General features: G+C 43.4%; 1 protein-coding gene across 1 annotated transcript in view; it reads right to left on the bottom strand.

Moving 5' to 3' along the window:
• LOC116974593 (pyrimidine-specific ribonucleoside hydrolase RihA-like) overlaps positions 1-16,322 on the bottom strand; it is a 33,111-nt gene extending 16,789 nt beyond the window's left edge. Inside the window, exons 1-4 of the mRNA XM_033023241.1 lie at positions 16,142-16,322; positions 7,266-7,364; positions 2,381-2,571; positions 1,176-1,355 (exon numbers count right to left, since the gene is read on the bottom strand). Coding sequence (XP_032879132.1) covers positions 1,176-1,355; positions 2,381-2,571; positions 7,266-7,290 — 396 coding nt within the window. The 5' untranslated portion in view covers positions 7,291-7,364; positions 16,142-16,322. The remainder of the gene's footprint in view (positions 1-1,175; positions 1,356-2,380; positions 2,572-7,265; positions 7,365-16,141) is intronic.
• Positions 16,323-17,153: the final 831 nt, after the last annotated feature.

Raw genomic sequence — 17,153 nt, 5'->3', positions numbered from 1 at the left:
CAGGCAGAGACAAGGATCGAACCCGCGGTGGTTTAGGTATCGTATAGGGGAATTTGTGTTCGTTCTAAAAATAAAGATTAATTGGTCCAGTGCTTAAGTCAATGTTTTTTACTGAACTAGACTAGCGGGGAGTAAGCTTTCGGAGCGTGTTTACAATAGTGTCATGCAACTTTGAAACAGGTTCTTCAGCCCACCAGCTTCATGCCAACCACTGAGCGATCATTTGCACTGATCTTACGCCAATCTTGTGCTACCCGCTCCCCATTCCTGTCAACCATTCCCTGATTGTGCACTCACCTATACAATAGTGGCCAATTAATCAATCAGGCCGTACATCATTGGGATTGGGGAGAAAGTCGGAGCATTCAGAGGAAATGCATGTAATCCTAGGGAGAACGTGCAAACTCCATGCAGAAAGCACTGAGGTCGGATACATCCGGACTTACTGGATATATATGAGAAAGTAGCTCTATGAGCAGCGCCACTATGCTGCTCCAAATACCATCCCACCACAATGCTAAAACCACGAGTTACCCATGTTTGTGTCAGAAACAAGGGCTCAAACTCTATACAGGTTACCACTGACTACCAAGTCTTGCGTTCCCAAATGTCGGTACATAGAAACATAGATAGAAACATAGAAAATAGGTGCAGGAGTAAGCCATTCGGCCCTTCAAGCCTGCACTGCCATTCAATATGATCATGGCTGATCATCCAACAGTATCCTGTACCTGCCTTCTCTCCATACCCCCTGATCCCTTTAGCCACAAGGGCCACATCTAACTCCCTCTTAAATATAGCCAATGAACTGGCCTCAACTACCTTCTGTGGCAGAGAATTCCAGAGATTCACCACTCTCTGTGTGAAAAATGTTTTCCTCATCTCGGTCCTAAAAGATCTCCCCCTTATCCTTAAACTGTGACCCCTTGTTCTGGACTTCCCCAACATCAGGAACAATCTTCCTGCATCTAGCCTGTGCAACCCCTTAAGAATTTTGTAAGTTTCTATAAGATCCCCCCTCAATCTTCTAAATTCTAGCGAGTACAAGCCGAGTCTATCCAGTCTTTCTTCATATGAAAGTCCTGACATCCCAGGAATCAGTCTCGTGAACATTCTCTGTACTCCCTCTATGGCAAGAATGTCTTTCCTCAGATTAGGAGATCAAAACATCTCACCTGCCTGGGGTACTCATTAACTATCCGTGTCATGGCATTCACTGCGTGTTCGGACTTTAAATGTTCCACACCCGGAGCATCGGGATCGGGAACATCGCCCAGGCCATCCATCCCATGGTATTGTGAGGCGTGATGGAGTACACCCAGGAGAGAGGTGCCTGCTCCACGGTAGACAGGGATCTGGAACATGGACAAATGGTCAGAAATATCACTTGTGCATCGGGTTCGTTGCTCACCAACAATCATGAAAGGCCAAGAAAGATGATATCATTTGGCATAAAGGACCCTCATAGGTTCATGAGTCATCGGAAGGTACACCATTTGGCCCATCGAGTCTACTTCACCTTTCAATCGTGGCTGATCTACCTTTCCCTCTCTATCCCATTCTGCTGCCTTCTCCCTATAACCCTTGACGCCTTTGCCAATCAAGAATCCCCGTGAGGCTACGTCACCAGTGAGCAGCCCAGAGCACAGGTGGGCAACAAAACTGAAGCACTTCCCTGATTCAGTATTATTGCCATGTGCTAATCTATAATATGGTAAAATATGGTCTGATTTATCAGGGTACTGAGGGAGACGTTAGCTAGATTCCAGTCTCCCGATTACCATTTAACCACACTCTACTCAGCCTCTAGTTGGGGGGAAAACCACCTTCTCGTGCTAACACCATGACTTTAACACCTCACCACGTGGGTAAGGATTTATAAGACTGTCTCCATTGGTGTCACTGCTTCTCTCTATCAAAGAAAGATTCAGGAACAGCTTCTGAGCAGTCCTTCCATGAGCTTTAGAGATACAGCGTGGAAACAGGCCCTTCGGCCCACTGAGTCCATGCCGACCAACGATCACCCCATACACTAGTACTATCTTACACACTAGGGATGATTTACAGAAGCCAATTAACCTACAAACCTGCACGTCTTCGAAGTGTGGGAGGAAGCTGGAGCACCTGGAGGAAACCCACGCGATCACAGGGAGAACGTACAAACTCGCTACAGAGAGTACCCATGGTCAGGATCGATCTCGAGTCTCTGGCGCTGTAAAGCAGCAACTCTACCACTGCGCCACCGTGCCACCCCTGGGTGGCGCTCTATATATTGATTAACCCATTTTAAGAGGATGTACATGTTTTATTTTCTCCTATGGACAGAGTTGTTGCTGAACAGAGAGGCACAGTCCCCGACCTGCTCCTCGTCACTACCTACCTCCATCCTGTTACACAGTTTCAGCACACGCAGCACGTTCTTGCACACGTTGTCGATGCCCGTGTTACCGTGAGTGCAGGTTATTGCCAGGATGTGCACGTTGGGAGCTGCCAGAGCCATCATCAGCGCTAGGGCATCATCCACGCCAACATCCACATCCAAGATCAATAGCTCCTTGCTCTGGTGGCAACCTAAAAACAACGAGTTTGGAATAAATGTGGCAATGTTTAGCAACACAATGTAGAAACAAAAGAACTGCAGATGCTGGATCATGCACAAAAGCACACAAAGTGCTGGAGTAACTCAGGAGATCAGGCAGCATCAGCAACCGCAAGAGATGCTACACTTGTCGCTTTACCTCCCCCCTCGACTCCATTCAAGGACCCAGGCAGCCGTTCCAGATGCGACAGAGGTTCACCTGCACCTCCTCCAACCTCATCTATTGCATCCGCTGCTCTAGATGTCAGCTGATCTACATCGGTGATACCAAGTGTAGGCTTGGCGATCGTTTCGCTGAACACCTCCGCTCGGTCCACATTAACCAACCTGATCTCCCGGTGGCTCAGCACTTCAACTCCCCCTTCCATTCTGAATCCGACCTTTCTGTCCTGGGCCTCCTCCATGGCCAGAGGGAGCACCACCGGAATGTGCAGGAGCAGCACCTCATATTCCGCTTGGGCAGCCTGCACCCCAGCGGCTTGAACATTGACTTCTCCAATTTCCGGTAGCCCTTGCTGTCTCCTCCCCTTCCCAGCTCTCCCTCAGCCCTCCGTCTCCTCCTCTTCCTTTCTTCTTCCCACCCCCCCCCCACCCTGCATCAGTCTGAAGAAGGATTTTGACCCGAAACGTTGCCTATTTCCTTCGCTCCATAGATGCTACCGCACCCATTGAGTTTCTCCAGCATTTTTGTCTACCATGGATAGTGACATTGCAGGTCAAGACCCCTATTCAAACCTCTCTGTAAAGTCACCTATTCTTGTTCTCCAGAGATGCTGCCTGACCCATTGAGTTACTCCAGCACCTAAATAACCACGGCACGGTGGCACAGTGGTAGAGTTGGTGCCTTACAGCATCAGGGTGCTGACGAGGGGCGCTTGTCTGTACTGAGTTTGTACATTCTCCCCATGACCTGCTTGGGATTTCTCCAGGATCTCTTATTTCCTCCCACACTCCAAAGACGTACAGATTTGTAGGTTAATTGGCATTGTATAATTGTAAATTGTCCCTAGTGTATATTGGATAGTGTTGCCGTGCGGGGATCTATTGCATCCGCTGCTCTAGATGTCAGCTGATCTACATCGGTGATACCAAGCGTAGGTTTGCCGATCGTTTCGCTGAACACCTCCGCTCGATCCGCATTAACCAACCTGATCTCCCTGGTACAGATCCAGTGGGCCAAAGGACCTGTTTCCGTGCTGTATCTCTAAACTAAACTAAACTAAACTAAACTAAACTAAACACAATGTTCAACTATAACTGCTTGTCTCAGGGTTAGAACCGTGTTCCTTTGATAAGTTAATATTTTAACCCAATCGGAATACCCAACTGGAATTTTCAACTAGGAAATTATAGAGCTGGTTTCAGTGATCTTCCCTCTGCCCATGCCATCGAAAGTCCAAATCCCAGATCTCAGCAATACTAAATGGGAAAGGAAATTGGTGCAAGCTGTATGCTTCCGACAGAAAGTCCCTTGGATTTGGAGCCATATGGTGGCCAGCTGCATAACACCATGGTTTTCCAGTTTCCCTACTACTTCTCCTCCCACACACTCTGTAACCTCCACCGATCATCTGTTTCTCTGCTAATCTAAGACAAGCCCCACTGACTACTCTTCTTGGGACACCCATCCAGTTACATGCCCGATAGGTTAGCAGGACAGACGGTGAGGCAGGGGACTGGGAGTGTTCACAATTATAACCATATAACCATATAACAATTACAGCACGGAAACAGGCCATCTCAGCCCTACAAGTCCGTGCCGAACACTTATTTTCCCCTAGTCCCATCTGCCTGCACTCAGACCATAACCCTCCATTCCTTTCCCATCCATATGCCTATCCAATTTTTTTATTTTTTTAAATGTTTTGCCTCACTAACATCTCATCAGTGGACCTTCGTCTTTTGAAATTCATTTCTGTACCCAATACCCCAACTCTGGTAAATGACCAACTTCTGGGGCCACATAATGTGTGGTGGACTCACAGTGCAGCATATCTTTAGTACCTTTCTCTGTGCAGAAAATATGTGAATCCCATGGGCAAAGGTGAGGTGAGATTGGTTCCACCAGGATATCAGTAAACAAGGGTCTTGACATGAAATAACGCATTCCTTCTCTCCAGAGATGCTGCCTGTCCCGCTGAATTACTCCAGCTTTTTTTGTGTCTCTCTCCTTGTTTAGTTATTCACCTATTCAGACTAGCATCGAATTGTATCTTTCCTGGGGAAATTATTGGAAAGTGAAACTCCAGTCAATGGAGAAATATCCAACATGACTGTGAGCCAGGATTAAACCAATGGATGAAAGGTTTATCTTCTGAGGAAACCTTCACCAGCTTGGGCTTCAACCTGTAGGGCGGTAAAGTGGCGCAGCGGTAGAGTTAATGCCTTATAACACCAGAGACCCAGGTTCGATCCTGACTACAGGTGCTGGTCTGTATGGAGATTGTACGTTCTCCCCATGACCTGTGTGCGTTTCCTCCTACACTCCAAAGACGTACAGTTTTGTCGGTTAATTGGCTTGGTATAATTGTAAATGATCCCTAGTGTATGTAGGATAATGTTAGTGTGTGGGGGTCGCAGGTCAGCACTGGGGCCTGTTTCCATGTTGTATCTCTAAATTAAACTAAACTAAACTAAACTTAAGATCTTAAGTGATAGGAGCAGAATTAGGCTCTTTGGCCCATCAAGTCTACTCCGCCATTCAATAATGGCTGATCCCTCCTAACCCCATTCTCCTGCCTTCTCCCCATAACCTCTGACACCTTTCGTCCTTGCAAGGCAACCCCATCCCAGGATTCATGAAACCTTTCTGGGCAAGCCCCAATACAAATAGACCCCTCCTTAAGTAAAACCAAAACTGTTGAAGTACCCCAGGTCTCACTTTACCAACACCATGTATCATGGCAACAGAGATCAATCAACCAATCAACCTTTATTGTCATCTTGCAAAGCAACAATTGTACAGTGCAAAATGAGAAGACGTTTCCCAGGGAATATCGGAGCATCGCACATAAATCTTAAACATTTCACACATAATAAAACAATAAAAACAATCCAGTCCCTGATGAAACAGTATAAATAATTAAAAGCAGGTAAAACAGCAACATTAAAATACAGTAAAACCAGTCATTAAAATGTCCAGGGAAGCTGATTTGAGTGGCCAGTGCCAGAGTTATTAAATTATCAGTGCAAAGCCGCAGAATCAGGTGGAGTGACTGTTTAGCAGCCTCACAGCCTGTGGCAGGAAGCTGTTTAGCAGTCTGGTAGTCCGGGCTTTGATGCTACGGTATCTCTTGCCTGAGGGCAGGAGATCCAGATGTGTGTGGAGGGGGTGCAGTTTGTCCTTAGCTATTCTCAGAGCTTTTTTCAGACAGCGGCTCTGGAACAGTTCTTGTACCGAGGGTAGGGAGACACCAATGATCCTCTCTGCTCCCCTCACTACCCTCTGCAGAGCCTTCCTGTCTGAGCAGTTGCAGTTGGAGTACCACGTGTTTATGCAGTACGTGAGTACAGACTCCACCGTGTCCCTGTAAAGAATCCTGAGGATGTTGGTGGGAAGTGAGACCTGTTTGAGTTTCCCCAGGTAGTGCAGTCGCTGATGGGCCCGTTTGACAATCCCAGTGTTGTTCCTGGAACAGGTGAGATTGTCTGTAATTTGCACTCCGAGGAACTTTATGCTCTCCACTCTCTCCACCGTGGTGCCACTGATGTTGAGGGGTGTGTGTTTTGACTGCGACCTCCTGAAGTCGACAATCATCCCCTTTGTTTTGTCGACGTTTAATGCTAAGTTGTTTCACTTCCTCCCTGTACATTGATTCATCATCTCCGCTGATGAGATACTTTGGGGGCTGTCAGAGAGTTGAGCGATAGGAAACATACAGGAAGGTGGATATAATGCTAAGATCAGGCACCCATGATCTTATTAAAAATTGGACCCAAAGGCTTTCTGCTGTCCTATTTCAGTCTGAAGAAGGGTCTCGACCCAAGACGTCACCTATTCCTTCGCTCCATAGATGCTGCCTCACCCGCTGAGTTTCTCCAGCATTTTTGTCTACCTCCTATTTCCTATAGCTTGCAGTGGCTCTCAGTGTGATAGTGAGTTCCATATTTGTTCAGCACAGTTTAACTTGGATATGCTTGGATATAACTTGGATCTTATAGATAGATATAACATTCTTAAAGGTTTGGACAGGCTAGATGCAGGAAAAATGTTCCCGATGCTGGGGGAATCCCTGAACCAGGGGTCACTGTTTAAGAATAAGGGGTGGGCCATTTAGGACTGTGATGAGGAAAAACATTTTCTCCCAGAGAGTTGTGAATCTGTGGAATTCTCTGCCACAGAATGCAGTGGAGGCCAATTCACTGGATGTTTTCAAGAAAGAGTTAGATTTAGCTCTTAGGGGTATAGGAATCAAGGGATATGGGGAAAAGCCAGGAACAGGGTACTGATTTTATATGATCAGCCATGTTCATTGAATGGTGGTGCTGGCTCGAAGGGCCGAATGGCCTACTCCTGCATCCATGTTTCTATGTTTGCATTTTTCTATGTTTCTATGTTTCTATGTTTCTATGCTCTTCCTTCCTGGGGTGTTTTCCATCGCTACTAACTCGTGACTGGGAAATTTACCCACAGAATGTATTTATTTATTTTTTAAGCATTACTCACTAGTCGGAGGCTCAGCTTGCTGCATTGTTGGGTGTTGCCAGTTGCCAGTTTCAGCTCTGGTGCAAGATGAAGGTCCACGTGATCTTGCTGTCTGCAAAGCTGACTGGAAATAAGCAGCAGTGACCTGGGATTATTTCGCCGAACAAAGGTAGTGAATCACAAGTGGAGACTGAAAAAGCGACGATACTTTTATACTAAAGCAAAGTAAATCTGCAGCAGTGCAATAAATAAATTTTTATTTTAACAAATTTTCAAAGCATGCAAAGTTCTAATCATTACTTTCTGAACCTTGGTACTAAGCAGGTTCAATAATGAAGCAAAAATACATCTTGGGACCTACTTGGAATAAAGCAAGAAAGGCGGCTTATAAATCTGCAGGAGTGCAATAAATATATATTTTTCTTAACAATTTTTCAATGCAGTCAAATATTTAATCATTATATTCTGAATCTTGGTAATAACCAGGTTGAATAATGAAGCACAAATACATCTTGGAACCTACTTGGAACAAAGCAAGAAAGGCCGCTCATTCAATTAATAGTGTTCGCCAGTACTTCAAGAACTTGAAAAGAAATGGGCTGATTTATTGATTACGCAGAGGGTATATAACACTGCAGAATTCAGGCATGTATTGCATTGGCGATTCTTGCAAACAATTAACATTCGCATATATTTATTTGGTAGATGCTGTACATCTCGACTGGAATTAAAGAAATTAATCTCAAACAGTCAAGAGACCAGAATGTTTAATTGTCATTTGTACCGAAAATAGAACAATGAAATTCTTACTTGCAGCAGCATAACCAGTATTACACACAAATATATTATATAATAAACAAATATTCAATAAAGTAATGACCACAATGCTTGTGCAAAAAATAACATCTGTGGTCAATGCAACCAAGGAACTCCATCCCTGCTGTATAGAATTCCCAAATGTTTACTAGTGGTTTGAGGATTTTGTCATATTCCATTTTTACTGGACAGAATTCCAGATATTTTTAACTATGAAGGAATCTAGTTCCATTTGTTTCCTCAAAAAATTAAAAAAATTATCATAATGTTCTCCTGAACTATGACGCGTTGCTGAAATGAAAACGGAAAAGCCCGGAAATCCTCAACAGGTCAGGCAGCATCTGTGGAGAGAGAAACAGAGTTGATGTTTCAGGCCCATGACACCTTAATAAGGACACAATTCCGTTTCTGATGAAGGGTCATTTGGCTCGAAATGTTACCTCTCTTCCTCTCTCCGCAGATGCTGCCTGACTTGCTGAGTAATTCCAGCACATTTTACCTTTATTTCTGATTGTCTTTTACATGTTTTGAATTTTTCTTCTGTGGGTGGGAAGGGTGATCCTCCTGACCCAGTAGTCAAGTGGGCACCTTGAAACAGTGGTGGCAGACGGTTACGGAGCAGGAATTCATAGGAGATTTTCAGGCGTGGTTTTAACCCTATAGATTCTCTATAATTATTGGAGGGGCTGGGTTGAAATTAGCTTCAGTATTCAGTATTTACTTTAATGTTATTTTAACTGAGTACTTACATACACAGATGAAACGAAAAAATTTGTTTTTCTGAAAAAAACTGAATTGTTAATCAGTTCCCGTCAGTGCGGTTAATAAAAACAGAATAAATACATATACCTTTATAAATTAAAATGACCATATCTAAAATAGGCCTAATAATTGAAATAAAAACAGACATTCAGACCGAACAGTGGCTTTGCTTTGACAGGTGCCTGGCTGTCAAAGTATGGGCGAGGTTAGATGTGTTGGTGTATGATATATGGCCAAGGACACAGTCCGTTAACCAGTCTTATTGCCTGTGGGAAGAAGCTGTGTAGCATCCTGCTGGTTTTGCAGCTGATGCTCCTGTACCTCTTCCCAGATGGCAGAATATAGAAGATGTGGTGTGATGGATGATAGGGGTCCTTGATAATGTAGACGGCTCTGCTGATGCTCCACTTCTGATAGATCTCCAACAGGAAAGGGAGTGGGGCACCAATGATCCTACTGGCTGTCTTCACTATCCTGTTAAATTGGTTTTGCTCATAAGCCTTGCAGCTCCCAAACTAGGAAGTGATGCCGTAGGTCAGTATACTCTCGATGGTGCCCCTGTAGAAGGTCCTTAGATGAACAGTAGGGAGACCTGCTTTCCTTAGTCTCCGGAGAGGGCGGAGCCGCTGCTGAGCTCTTTTGATCACTGCTGTGGTGTTGGTCGTTGAGGTCAGGTCACCCGCCAGGTGAAGTCCCAAGAACTTCACACTGCTGACTTGCTTCTCTTTTGATGCAAGTCCCCTGGATTTTCTGCAGTGAACCAAGGTTGAGTTGGTAAGTGAATCCAGAGGGCATGGACTATCTCAACTACCTCCTCCGGTACCTCGTTCCATACACCCACCAACCTTTATGTGAAAACATTACTCCTCAAGTTCCAATTAAATTGTTCCCCCCTCACCTCAAATCTATATCCTCTGGTTCTCGATTCCCCTACTCTGGACAAGAGACTCCGACACTGAGTTTCTCCAACACTTGTCACTCTTGTGACAAATCAAGGAAGCACAAAGTTTTGGAAAAACTCAGTGGGTTAGGTAACATCAGGGGAGAGCATGTTCAGGCGACATTTTGACTATCAATCTCCTCTGATAACGATAACGTGTGCATATATTATCCACGTGTTTAACGCCAACGATACTATATCAGAGCAAGATCGACCACTCGACGAAAAAGCCGTAGTAGGTCGTGGGTAAATTGTAGCACCATCTTGATAAGCAGATTCACGAGAACCGTCATGGCGTCTATATGTACATCTACATGCTCAGCTCACTGTTCTGCTGTAAATTGCTCAAATCAGCAAAGTAAACGACCCGACCTGTCTTTCTTCAGATTCCCCAATAACAAAGAAAGGTGAAAAAATATTATTACTTTCTGTTGATATTATTCTGTCGTAAAAATATTATTTTGTGTTCTCCCATCAACGGTCATGGGGAAACTAGGTCCGTTGGTACATTAGAAAGTTATTAGAAAGTTTTTTTTAATAGATCTAGACTTACCACAATAATAAAGTAATCAATTTTTACACTGCTGTACATTTTTGGTTTTGTTCTTGTGTAAGGCATGCATGCTAGTGTCTTAGGTCCAAAAGAGGATAGAAAGAAAATACTAAAAGGGTCTATGTAAGAAGATTTTAATAAGCTCATCTACATTTAAGGTAAATTGACATATTAGAGGAAAAATGCTTCCCCATATACAGGTCTCTCCCCACCCCTGAAAACAATAGTGATATATAATCCATTCTGCAAGCATGTAGTTATAATCAAATTTGTTCTTATAAGTGAATCCAATATGATATTTTCTGTAATTTCAGATGTCGACAGTGGGTCCAGAATACTCGTCGACAAGATCTCCTACACCGAACTCCAGTGTACTTGTCAAACGACTGCCGTCTTTGTTCTGAACACTTCGAACTTGACCAGTTTTCCAACAAGCAGACCAAGAACAGGCTAAATTGGAATGCAGTTCCAAGGCTCTTTGTCATCCCTAATCTGCCGAAACGTCTATCAACGCAGGTCATTCAAGAGGAAGAACGAGAACCTCCCATCTTCACCAAAGCCTTCAAAGCAGCAAAGGGGTAGGCCTATTTGCAAGTATTCTTTTTCCTTTTTAATATAACATTTATTTATAAATAACATATATAACATATAACATATAACAATTACAGCACGGAAACAGGCCATCTCGACCCTTCTAGTCCGTGCCGAACACGTATTCTCCCCTAGTCCCATATACCTGCGCTCAGACCATAACCCTCCATTCTTTTCCCGTCCATATAACTATCCAATTTATTTTTAAATGATAAAAACGAACCTGCCTCCACCACCTTCACTGCAAGCTCATTCCACACAGCCACCACTCTCTGAGTAAAGAAGTTCCCCCTCATGTTACCCCTAAACTTCTGTCCCTTAATTCTCAAGTCATGTCCCCTTGTTTGAATCTTCCCTACTCTCAGTGGGAAAAGTTTATCCACGTCAACTCTGTCTATCCCTCTCATCATTTTAAAGGCCTCTATCAAGTCCCCCCTTAACCTTCTGCGCTCCAAGAATAAAGCCCTAACTTGTTCAACCTTTCTCTGTAACTTAGTTGCTGAAACCCAGGCAACATTCTAGTAAATCTCCTCTGTACTCTCTCTATTTTGTTGACATCCTTCCTATAATTAGGCGACCAAAATTGTACCCCATACTCCAGAATTGGCCTCACCAATGCCTTGTACAATTTTAACATTACATCCCAACTTCTATACTCAATGCTCTGATTTATAAAGGCCAGCACACCAAAAGCTTTCTTTACCACCCTATCTACATGAGATTCCACTTTCAGGGAACTGTGCACAGTTATTCCCAGATCCCTCTGTTCACCTGCATTCTTCAATTCCCTACCATTTACCATGTACGTCCTATTTTGATTTGTCCTGCCAAGATGTAGCACCTCACACTTATCAGCATTAAACTCCATCTGCCATCTTTCAGTCCCACTCTTCCAACTGGCATAAATCTATCTGTAGACTTTGAAAATCTACTTCATTATCCACAACCCCACCTATCTTAGTATCATCTGCATACTTACTAATCCAATTTACCACACCATCATCCAGATCATTGATGTACATGACAAACAACAGTGGACCCAACACAGATCCCTGTGGCACCCCACTAGTCACTGGCCTCCAACCTGACAAACAACCATCCACCATTACTCTCTGGCATCTCCCATTCAGCCACTGTTGAATCCATCTTGTTACTCCACCATTAATACCCAACCATTGAACCTTCTTAACCAACCTTCCATGAGGAACCTTGTCAAAGGCCTTACTGAAGTCCATATATACAACATCCACTGCTTTACCCTCATCAATTTCCCGAGTAACCTCTTCAAAAAATTCAAGAAGTTTAGTCAAACATGACCTTCCAGGCACAAATCCATGTTGACTGTTCCTAATCATACCCTGTTTATCCAGATGCTTATATATATTATCTCTAAGTATCCTTTCCATTAATTTGCCCACCACTGACGTCAAACTAACAGGTCTATAATTGCTAGGTTTACTCTTAGACCCCTTTTTAAACAATGGAACAACATGCGCAGTACGCCAATCCTCCGGTACTATTCCCGTTTCTAATGACATTCGAAATATTTCTGTCATAGCCCCGGCTATTCTACACTAACTTCCCTCAATGTCCTAGGGAATATCCTGTCCGGACCTGGAGACTTATCCACTTTATATTTTTCAAAAGTGTCAGTACTTCCTCTTCTTTGAATCTCATAGTTTCCATAGCTACTCTACTTGTTTCCCTTACCTCACATAATTCAATATCCTTCTCCTTGGTGAATACCGAAGAAAATAAATTGTTCAATATCTCCCCCATCTCTTTTGGCTCTGCAGATAGCTGTCCACTCTGACTCTCTAATGGACCAATTTTATCCCTCGTTATCCGTTGCTATTAATATAGCTGTAGAAACCCTTTGGATTTACTTTCACCTTACTTGCCAAAGCAACCTCATATCTTCTTTTAGCTTTTTAATTTCTTTCTTAAGATTCTTTTTACATTCTTTATACTCCTCAAGCACCTCATTTACTCCATGCTGCCTATAATTATTGTAGATCTCCCTCTTTTTTCCGAACCAAGTGTCCAATTTCCCTTGAAAACCATGGCTCTTTCCGAATTTTTTACTATTCCTTTCAACCGAACAGGGACCTAAAGATTCTGTACTCTTAAAATTTCACCTTTAAATGTACTCCATTTCTCTTCCACATCTTTCCCATAAAACAAAATGTCCCAATTTACTCCTTTTAAATCCTTTCGCATCTCCTCAAAGTTAGCCTTTCTCCAATCAAAAATCTCAACCCTAGGTCCAGGTTCTGACCCTCTCCATAATTATATTGAAACTAATGGTATTGTGATCACTGGTCCCGAACTGTTCCCCAACGCATACCTCTGCCACCTGACCCGTCTCATTTCCTAACAGGAGGTCCAGCACCGCCCCTTCTCTAGTAGGTACTTCTATGTATTGCTGCAAAAAACTATCCTGCAACATTTTACAAACTCCAACCCATCCAGCCCATTTACAGAATGTGTTTCCCAGTCTATGTGTGGAAAATTGAAATCTCCCACAATCACTACCTTGTGCTTACTACTAATATCTGCAATCTCCTTACATATTTGCTCTTCCAATTCTCGCTCCCCATTTGGCGGTCTATAATACACCCCTATAAGTGTTGCTACCCCTTTCCCATTTCTCAGTTCCACCCAAATAGCCTCCCTAGACGAGCCCTCTAATCTATCCTGCCAAAGCACTGCTGTAATATCTTCCCTGATAAGCAATGCAACACCTCCACCTCTTGCCCCCTCCAATTCTATCAACCTGAAGCAACGAAAATCCTGGAATATTTAGTTTCCAATCACAGCCCTCCTGCAACCATGTTTCACTGATCGCCACAACATCATACTTCCAGGTGTCAATCCAGGCTCTAAGTTCATCCACCTTTCTTACAATGCTCCTAGCATTAAAATATACACATTTAAGAAACCCACCCTCTCTTATTCTCTGTTTATTGTCTTTTTTCTTCTCTCTCCCCTACATTTTGGGTCAGAGGTGCTACCATTCTCTGCCTCCTGCCTCACACACTGACTGCTAGCTTTCCCAATTTGAGTCCCTCCCCCCAACCATACTAGTTTAAAGTCTCCCCCAGTAGCCTTTGCAAATCTCCCCGCCAGGATATTGGTCCCCCCTCGAGTTCAAGTGCAACCCTCCTTTCTGTACAGGTCGCACCTTCCCCAAAAGAGGTCCCAATGATCCAGAAACTTGAATCCATACCCACTGCACCAGTCCCTCATCCACTCATTTATCCTCCACCTCGCTCCATTTCTACTCTCACTGTCGTGTGGCACAGGCAGTAATCTTGAGATTGTTACCTTTGCAGTCCTTCTCCTTAACTCTCTACCTAACTCCCTAAATTCTTCTTTCAGGACCTCTTCTCTTTTTTTACCTATGTCGTTGGTACCTATATGTACCACAACCTCAGGCTCCTCTCCCTCCCATTTCATGGATTCTTGGACCTGTTCAGACACATCCCTGACCCTGGCACCAGGGAGGCAAACTACCATCCGGGTCTCCTGTCTGCGTCCACCGAATCGCCTGTCCGACCCCCTGACTATAGTCCCCTATTACAATTGCCCTCCTCTTCTTTTCCTTACCCTTCTGAGCAACAGGACCGTCTTTATGCCAGAGGCCGGCCGCTGTCGCTGCCCACAGGTAGGCTGTCTCCCCCACCCTTACCTAAACATGAGTACTTATTTCAAGGTGTAGACCGGGGTACTCACCAGTCCCTGCCTCTGCCCGTTGCCCTTCCTAACTGTGACCCAGTTTTCTGTCTCCCGTGTTCTTGGAGTGACCACCTCCCTGTAACTCCTATCTATGACCTCCTCGCTCTCCCTGAGCAGACAGAGGTCATCGAGTTGCTGTTCCAGGTTCCTAACACTTTGGCTAAATTACAAATTTGCATCCTAACTAATACAATTTGTACTGGTACAATATGTAATAGCATGCATAGTACTTCTATTTTCATTTGTGAAATATTCACAAATATATTGCCAATAAGGCTACACTGTGCAGGCTAAGAGAATGTGTACTTGTATTTAAATCAAGTAAGCACAGCCATTTAAAACGCCCTCATGCATAATTTAGACAACATTTAAATGATTTAATGGGACTTCAAAAAATCAAAATTATGATTTTCTTTTGGTAGACTGAAATTGGTGCATCACATCTATTTTAAATTATAATTATATTTCAATTTAAAAACTTTATTGGCATGATAAAAAAAAACATTGTGAAGTCCATATATACAACATCCACTGCTTTACCCTCATGACAAACATCATGACATACATGTTTAAAATGCATAAGTATAAATACAAGTATACAGTGCATGGGTAGATATGTCCCTGTACATAAACTCGCATAGGCCTATAGCCCTTTATTGATTGCTACACGTTCTTGCAGCTGTCAGAGGAGTTAGTTGAGGCAGGTACTATCGCAATGTTTAAGAAACATTTAGACAGGTACATGGATATGACTGGTTTAGAGGGATAAGGGCCATACGCAGGCAGGTGGGATATGTGGGCAAGTTGGGCTGGAGGGCCTGTTTCCACACCGTAAGACTCAATGACTATGAAATATTTCAACAAACGATTTACTTTGAGAAAACACATGAATATAAACGGTACGAAAATTAGTAAAAAGAACAATCCTCATTGAACGGAAGGAGTCAATGAAAAGATAAGATTACTTTTAATGAGCATGACACATAACATTGAGAATAAAACATTCTGCCTCACAGTTTCAATAGTTTGCAAAAGCTGGAAGTTCCTGGATAATTTAAAAATTGTCTATACTCAGCAAACCTGAAACTAATTGAAAAATGTAGAAAAAGAAGAAGGCAATAAAATATCAGGGAGAGACTGACCAGTGCGCTAAGCAGTCAGCCGGAAGACCAATACATAATTACAATCGAGTCACTTACAGTGTATAGATACATGATAAGGGTATAACGTTTAGTGCAAGGTAAAGCCAGTAAAGATCCAATCAAGATAGTCCGCTGGTCACCAATGAGATAGATAGATAGTAGTTCAGAACTGGAAGTGAGTGTCAATTAGCTTGAAGAATGTTTATCAATTTCGATGCAAATAAAATGTTCAACCTGTTAAAGTTACTGTAAAACAACATTGGAGCACATATACACAACCAGCGGGAAATCATTTTGTAACAACTGAATTAAATTTCTTAGGCGATTATTCCATTAGAAAAGTAGCTCATCTCACCAGGTAAGTGTTTTGTCCAATAGATCCTCTTTTAAAATTTTAATGCAAGTGAAGTACGCACTCAAGTCTTCAGTTCGTTTAATCTTCTCCGGAAAACTGCAGCCTCTAACTGAGGAACTTCATCTGTCTGCAACTTTCTACATTTGGTCATAGGACATTCTGTTCACGCCCAGAAGTGCAACTCTTCCAGCTGGATGTTTTGCACAGTCTCACTCTACAGGCTATTTGGCAAAGGGAACATATTAACGTGTCAGTTATTGAGTTGGAAATTTTAAGAAGATTATAATTGTGAGGGTTTTGGCCCGAAACGTTGCCTATTTCCTTCACTCCATAGATGCTGCTGCACCCGCTGAGTTTCTCCAGTATTTTTGTGTACCTTCGATTTTCCAGCATCTGCAGTTCCTTCTTAAACAAAGAGAAATCCAGCGTGTCTTTCCTAGAGAGCCTTAGAATGCTATAATCTTTTAAGAGAGAGTTTTTAGAGGCATACAGCATGGAAACAGGCCCTTCGGCCCTCTGAGGCTTGCCGACCAGCAGTCATCTCATACACGAACCTACACACACCAGGGACAATATCTACAACATTAGGAAGAAAATTAACCTAAAAAACTGTACATCTTTGGAGGGTGGGAGGCAACCGGAGCACCCGGAGAAAACGCTAGCTGTGACAGGGAGAATGTATTAAACTCCATACAGACTGCACCCATAGTCAATATACAACCCCGGTCTCTGCCACTGTAAGGCAGCAACTCTAGCCCTGCTGTGCCACTGTGCCACCCTTTGCCGATCTGTAGACCGTATAGTCACCCATGCTCTGATTTAGAGCCATGCAGTCATAAAGCATGGAAACATAACACTCAGCCCAACTTCCCATAATGACCATGTTGCCCCATCTACACTAGTCCCACTGGCCCACTTTGGGTCCATACCCCTCCGAACCTTTCCTATCCATGTCCCTGTCCAAATGTCATTTCATTTTTCCTTCCAGGATTCTGAGGGAAAAAGACGTAAA

This window comes from Amblyraja radiata, chromosome 6 (assembly GCF_010909765.2).
Source record: "Amblyraja radiata isolate CabotCenter1 chromosome 6, sAmbRad1.1.pri, whole genome shotgun sequence".
In the NCBI taxonomy this organism is placed as follows: Eukaryota; Metazoa; Chordata; class Chondrichthyes; order Rajiformes; family Rajidae; genus Amblyraja; species Amblyraja radiata.
This window is presented reverse-complemented; position numbering and strand designations above follow the sequence as displayed.